At 40.4% G+C, this 7701-nt stretch overlaps 1 protein-coding gene across 1 annotated transcript in view; it reads right to left on the reverse strand.

Annotated features, from left to right (window-relative positions):
- The window catches only part of ptprz1a (protein tyrosine phosphatase receptor type Z1a), a 45071-nt gene that overhangs the window by 21056 nt on the left and 16314 nt on the right, over positions 1 to 7701 (reverse strand). Inside the window, exons 3-6 of the mRNA XM_025056226.1 lie at positions 4835 to 5014; positions 3024 to 3175; positions 2718 to 2813; positions 45 to 147 (exon numbers count right to left, since the gene is read on the reverse strand). Coding sequence (XP_024911994.1) covers positions 45 to 147; positions 2718 to 2813; positions 3024 to 3175; positions 4835 to 5014 — 531 coding nt within the window. The remainder of the gene's footprint in view (positions 1 to 44; positions 148 to 2717; positions 2814 to 3023; positions 3176 to 4834; positions 5015 to 7701) is intronic.

Below are 7701 nucleotides of genomic sequence, written 5' to 3' on the forward strand. Positions count from 1 at the left end.
TTAAAAAGAAAAACAAAAAAAAAAACAAAAGTTGTGCATTTAACAATAAATAAAAATGGGGAGAAGAGACGTGGACCTACCAAATCTGCTCACTCGGAGAATGCTGTCTATGATGGGTGCGTAGTTGTCGTTGTCTTCTCTGCTCGTCTGTGGATAAAAACACAGCGTTGTTTACATTAAACATGTTAAAATCCTCCATCATAATTATTGAAACTGTTGAAGGGAACAGCGGAGTTAGAGCAGCGGAGCAACAAGAACCTTACAGACAACATTAACACTCTACTGACCCCTGCAGGGGCTGTGAACCTCATGTTGAAGACTGTTGAATTAGACATCTGTCAAATACTGTTGTATAATTCTGCATTTTGACATTAAATCCATTAATAAGTCCGTCTAGCTCTACAGCTAAGACATGTGTCTAATGGTTTTACCTGCTGACCCGGCTCTGCCATTATTCAAATGATGTGTTTGTTTTGTTCACACGACCCTGTGGTTTTTTTCCACGAGCCGAACGCAATTACAACTGAGAGGGTAATAAACACGGCTGCAGCTGGAAGTATTTATTTGTGTTTGTGGAGAAACCCTTCATATGAATTCCTCCTTTTGGTCATAACTGCAGAGCAGCAGGTTGGTAGTAATCAACATGCTCCACTGGAACCAAAACAGATGTCAGAACCAAAGACTTAAGTGGTTGTTTGTCACCTAAACCAGACAAAGTGCACTTAAATGGACTTTAAATAATCGTGGCTTTTCATGGAGGAAATCTGGAATGCACCTTTATTAAAGTGCAATTAGAAAGGGAAAAAGGCAAATGTCACGTTTCTGATTCGTCCAAAGGAAGTGGCATTTTCATTTGATGTATACAAATTCATTTCTGAGTATTTTTTGGGACGGCATCTGATGCGTGGTGTGTAATCAAACATCATCGTCGGCTCGTGAACACATCACTCAGGGCTGATGTAAATGCCTGTCTTTACAGGGTCTAATGAAACCACCAGACACCCTTCAACATGAGTTTCTAAAACTTCCAACTCATACCTGTTGAGGCAGCTAGCCAACAAAAACGGTCTCGTGTTTTTTTTCATATAAATATATATTTTCCCAGCCTATAACCTGCAGTCTCAATGGAAGCCTGCAGCTCAGACGAGTTTCTAAACTCGTTCCAACACAGCCCCGGTTTAAACATGCCAGAGAGGCCCACGGCAGCGAAACAGCACAAACTAGAGGTGCAGAAAGAATGCACTTAAGCTTAGAAACCTGGTGGTGATCATGAAAACCCAGAGGTGAGAAGACAAAATATAGATATAGAGCCAGAAATATGAATCAGACTCTTCTAACACAGTGGACTGACTCTCTTTCTCTCACTGGATTGGACAGGAATAACTATTAACATCAAGGTTTGCTGAACAGAATTTTATTTTCCAGGTTCTTGGAAAACATAATCTAACCTGTTACTCACTCATACTCTCACATGGAGACAATAACAACCAGTCTCTTTTTCTCCTGCAGTGAAATAAATATAATATTTGATGACAAATGATCCTCAGCTGGTGATGATCATGTGGTTAGGTAAAACCTGTTCATTGTTTTTTTGTAACTTTAAAAGCCCGGCCTGACCTTTGTGTTCCAATTCTCCCAACAGAAAAAAATATATAAATTGAAAAATTGATAAAGATTGCCTGATAAAAATTCAATTACTTTAACTTTAATCAGAATTTGAGTCTGGATTCCAATCTGTTATTTGGCCAAGTATGAAAGCACATAGAAGGGACTTCAATCTATTTTTTCAATTACTCTTTTTAGCTTAGGAAGATTAATGAAGTAAAAAAAAAAACTCAACCGATGAGATAAGGATTTAACAGATAAATTGTACAGTTTTTTTTAACAGATACTGTAATAATCCCTTCAGGGAAATATTTTGTAGTAAATGTCATGTGGCTTTAAACTGTCAACCCTTTGGTTAGCAGCCAAATACACACACATTTCACCATAGAGTAATCTCATGATTCATAAATGGCTCTTATTTTCCACTGACAGCTTCAAAAACACTTTCATCACAATTCAAACAACAGAAAAAAACCATGTAAAAACATCCTCTGTTGTACAAGACCAAACGTCACGTGTCTGGATGAAAAGACAAAATTGTAGCTACTAATTTAGGTTCTCCGTCCTCTCCACTTAACACGGCGCCTACAGTGTCTCACAGAGGAGTGTGTTAAAGTAGCATTAAGGTGTCAAGAACTTTAGGTTCCCAGTTTGGATGTGAGTCACTCACTGCACTCAGTGATTAATGTAGTGATCAGGAAACAGTGCATCTGTTTTTCATTTAACGCTGAAAGTTTCTGAACATTCACTTCAGTTTGGTCCCAGTGAATCAGAGGGAAAACTGTAATGAGTCAGCCAATGAATGAGGCCGATTTTTCTGCTAATTATTGAAATTATACATGTAAAAAAAAAAGTTGTAGATTATTTTGTTATAATCTTTGTTAATCTGTGTTCTAAAGATCATCTGTATTTCTTAATTAATAATATAATATCAGACCAGTACAGGGTCACAGTGTATCTGATGTTCATGTCAGTGTGTGCCCCCATCGAGCTTCTAGGTTTGACCTTTTTTTGTAGCTTTGCTGCTTGGATATCATGGACTGCACTTGTTTTCCACATAAAAAAATAGAAAGAAAGAAAGAAAACATTTGTAATGACGTGTGCAGACAAACCTCAAACAGCACAGCCAGTGCAGTGATTCTGCCTCCAGCCTTGATGGTTTCATCTAAGGAGTCAAAACGTTCAGCTTCGTAACAGAAGATCTGCATCTGTGGAAAACAAGACGGACGTGTTTACTCTGACGACCAAGGACAGGCCGACACTCGTATACACACGCAGTACTTATTGTATAAGCTGGTGCACTTTAGCAGGGGTGTTCCTGTTCACTTCCATGTTAGCTGTACAACAACCAATGCTGTCACCAGGTTAAAACATGATCAATGCTAAAGACACCAACGCAGCTAATAATACACGCTCACCTCTAAAGGGAATTTAACGCCATCCAAACTGTGTTCGGATCCCTCTGACGAAGCGTTGCAGCGCCCCCAGTGGAAGGTGATCCGTCCAACCTTGAACCTTGACCTGAGGCCTCCTCCACTGACATAAAACTCTCCATCCACGTCCACTGCCACTGAGGAGAGAAAGAACAAAGACACAAACTTGAACACTACACTGAGAGGATTTTCTTCCACACACTCCAGCCTTCAGGTGGCAGTAATGAACCTTAAGTTAGTTCGAGTGACATCAGCGTACAAGAAAGTTTGATTATTTAAAAGAAAAATATATAAAAAAACTAAAGCTACAACACTCAGGCAAGCTGTGTTGCTGGCGTAACGTAGAGAGGCAATGTCAGAGATCAAAACCAAAAGTCTTAAAATGTTGATTTTATTTTATGTAATTACTCTGCTAGTATACTCTAACCAGTAAACGGAGACAAAAAAAGAGACAAAAAATGCTCAAATGCAGCGGAAAAAAGTTAACGTTTATTCAGCGATTTATTCAACAAAATAAATAAACGACAAGGTGAACAATGCAGTCAACCCCCTGTCTGGATATGAAAAAGATCAGAGGTTCCTACATCCCATAATACACCCCACCAAGGCCTCTGACAACACAGTGACTCAGTGGATGAGGGGCTCTCCTCCAGTACGGTCTTTGTTTGACCTGACAAAAGGTCAGGATCAAAAAGCTCCTTTGATGGTCTGACAAACAAGGATCCTTCTAGAGTCCTTTCATCTTCTGTGCTCCACTGTACATCTCTGCCCACCACCCTTTAAAAACAGGGTGGCCACGAGACCATTGTGTTTTATGTGCAGATGACACACACTTTCCATGTGAACAACCGGATGAAACTCAGTCTTTGTAAAAAAAAAAAGTCATGGGCTCGACATTCGTCCACTCTCTGTCTGTACCGTTTGTCTTTTCTACCGTTCCTAAAATTCAATTTCCCCTCGAGGCAGGACAAATATTGACAGGACCGGCTGCTGATTCATTGGTGTTGACAGCCCTGTTTGCACAGTGTCGTACTGTGGCCTACAAATACCCACATGCCACATCCATCACCTGTTTTTGTAAAAACCTAAATCTCCCGTCTTTCTCCTGCCTGCACGGGAGTTTTGTAAATGGCGTGTAATGACGCCGCTCTGCGCCTTTGCACCGACACTGGGGCCCATTAGTGCGCTGATAAAAACAGGTTTAAGTACTCAAGACCTGACTGTCCAAACAACTCCATTAGTGAGAGACTACAGTGAAGCTGGCAGCCCAACAACGAGGGCGACAACAACAGGACGCTTCTTCCTCCTCTGAGGGCCCTTTTCTCCTAAGACATGGTGGGCTCTTCTGTTTGGAGCTGGGTAAAAAGGCCGGCCTGGATCCTGCTGCTCTACAATTTCACTTAACAATTCTTTTGAATGAAAAGTGCAGCTTATTGTGTTTCACAATCCTTTAGACTGAGAGAGACAGTCCAATGAAAGAGTCCCAGGTCTGTCAGTAAGAAACAGGTAACTGTATATTTTACAATAAGGAGGCACTGACCAATAGAGAGGGAGAATCAGTCAGTGTCCATCTGGGACCAAATGTCATTTGGACACAAGGACAGAGATGGTTGTCTTATACTGATAGAACCCAGGATGTGTCTATTTCTGTTGTTCTGTTTTTTGTTTTAACTAAATGTAACTCATCATTTAATTTTGAATGCTAATTTTCTTTGGACAAAAAATGCAGTTTTCTATGGTGTTTGTTCTAACAATGATTATCAATGATTACATTAAAAAAAGTACAAAATCCTCACCCGTCTTGCCGTCATTTTTGATGGTCGTCCCCTCGGATGTCAGACTCTCCCAACCATCAAACTGCAGCTTCTGGTACTGAAGCTTCACCTGGGCCAAGTCCTCCTCAATGTTGATGGGCGACTGCTTCGCGTTGCTGCACGAGGGAAATTTTTTGGCCCAGTTGTTTTGGTTTAATGTTCCTGAAAAGGCAGGAAACAGAAACAGAAGGAACACCTTACTTACTTTCCCAAAGGTCAAAAGTGGAGTTCTGCTCCTCAAACTATACAAACAGACTATAAGCTAACAGGCTAATGACATTTAGCTTTAAGACGTATATCTCTACATGTTGTTCTCTGAGGTCACAGTTGTAGCAGGGTTTTGGGTTTTTTTTTGGTGACGTTCCGCCTGCAGGGTTCAGCATCAGTTTTCTCTTGTTCTTTTCACTCAGTGACATGATGAATGACATTAGAGAAAAGGAAAAGAACAGGAATACAAATTATCTCCTGCGTCTGTTCATCCATCCATCCATTCAAACACACGTGTGTGTCACCATGGACAATGAAATCCTGGTTTAATCCACCAGCTCATAAACGCCACATCACAGACTGATCCTCAGCTTCAGGCTTACACTGAAAACATGATCTAAGGAGTGACGTGAGGTCCAAAAGAGTACAGTTAGTCTGTGGTTCTCATATATCTGCTGCTGCTGCTGCTGCTGCTGCTGCTCTGTGTGGCAGCATGACAGCCCCTACACTCTGGGAACCACCTTTCACAACAACATTCTCATCACAAATCAATGTGAGCCCTGTGGATGTTGCTGTTTCTTTTTTGTAAGAGTGCAGTTCCCATCCTATTGTCAACCATTCATCATAAATTGATTTCCTGCAGAGGTTTATCATGTCGGCTCACACTGACATCTGGAAGACATAGAATTTAAACGCAGCATTATTCCTGAGGATGTTTATTCCATCTTGTTTTCTTCAGTCTATGCATGTGGCAAATGAAAACATTAATTTCCCAGAATCCTCTACTCAGATACAAGTAATGGCAAGTACTGTCTCCTTGTCCATTCCATTTCTGACATTTTAGATGTAAATAAATGCGAGATAATCTCATATTCTGGTCAGGAAATTAACCAAACTAATAAGCATGACATATGTCTAAATGAGGTTATCATCTGGTTAGCCGTCTATTTTTGTCCACATTCTTTCTCTCCAACAGGAAACAGCCCACATATTCAGACTGGTAACTAATGAGTCGCTGCAGATGTTTGCAGCCACTCTGCTACGTTCTGCTAATTAAGTGCTGTGTTAGAGTTTGGGCCAGCTGGTGCCTGTGTCAAGTGAGTACTACACGAACAATCATGTGACTGCACTGCCTGCAAACACTTGCTGTTCACTGGCTGCTGTTATATTCTTCCACAGGGCGAACAGCCCAACTGGAAACAACAGACTTCCAGGTCAGAAAAGCTAGCAGCACCTACAGACCGATGACCTACAGACAAACAGTGATGAGGTTTGACTGATGCACTGGTTGACCTCATTTATTCAGTGGTGAACAAACAGAGGTATGAAAGTCAAAAATGTACCAAGAACCAATACTGTGTTTATAGCACCCTCTGCAGGGATGAGAAAGAACTAAATGGTCTATGTTCACCAAAACCAATTTAAATTTCTTCTACCTCATGGGCAACAACAAAGTGGTGGAGGCTTTTAATAACTGATAATGAAAAAAAATTAGTGTACTTTTAAAGATGTGCCAGCTGATTCAACAAAATAATGTCTTTGTGGAATCTCTGGTAGTTATTGTGTTCTGAGGTTCAGAGATAAACTAAGCTACTTCTTTAATAAAAATAAAATAAAATCATTTTTTAACTTCAAATGAGACATGACGGCTGCTTTGAAAATGTGCTGCTGTTATACTGGGGATTCAAGTGTAGTGGGAGACGGAGTGTCAGAGGTGAGGTTCAAGGGCAGATTTTTAAAAAAAGAGTCTATGAACACAAGTGAGTCTTGTCATTTAACTCTGTTTCCACTCCGAGTTCATTTCTGTTATCCATATGTTACAAAGTCTCTAGCAGCGTCTTTTCCACGTGACCCAGGGCAGCCTGGAACCCAGTGAAGACCTGGCTGCAAATCTGTTTCTAATATTTAATGACAACATGAGAAATAAGAAAATGTCAACATGCTCTTCATGTTTTCATGGTCGTTCTCCAAACAGCGAGTTTGAGGTTTTAAGACATCATTGTAAACGACATTATCCTGCAGGAGTTCCATATGTACGGGGCCAGTTCTGAAGAAAAACAACAGTGTCACATGCAGCACAACACAAAAGACTCCTGCAGCAGGTCATGGAAACCAGACTGTGTTTGTCATCACTCTCCAAAAAATGTATTCCTTATTTCAAACTTTGTGTTGATGCTAAAGTTTTTACATTCAGTATGCTTCAGGCAGAGCACGAGCGTTGGACTTACACAGTTGCTGAATATAACTGCGTTAACCTAAACTGTTTACCTTAATATAATAGTGCCACTCAGTAACCAAATAAAGTATGTATTACATTAAGTGTAAATGCAATGTTTTTCTTGTGGCAGTACTGTAGTAGCCTCTCACGAGACAAATATGTTGTAGTGTCATGTATACCTCAACACACACTACTGTAACATGACTGACTGACTGAATGAATGCTGACGGTCGAGGAAGACAACCTTCACAGTAGTATTAGAAATCCACAGTATGAAGTACTTCATCTGTGTCAAATGAGCCAAATTTTCAGCCAACAGAGACTGTTCATTATTTTTTTAATCCCCTCAGAGAACCCTCTAATTCTAATCCCATCTCCCAAAATATTATCACAGTCCAAAGATTTTAGCAGGAAGTTTTTCCAA

This window comes from Cynoglossus semilaevis, chromosome 6 (genome assembly GCF_000523025.1).
Source record: "Cynoglossus semilaevis isolate Cse_v1.0 chromosome 6, Cse_v1.0, whole genome shotgun sequence".
Taxonomy (NCBI): domain Eukaryota; kingdom Metazoa; phylum Chordata; class Actinopteri; order Pleuronectiformes; family Cynoglossidae; genus Cynoglossus; species Cynoglossus semilaevis.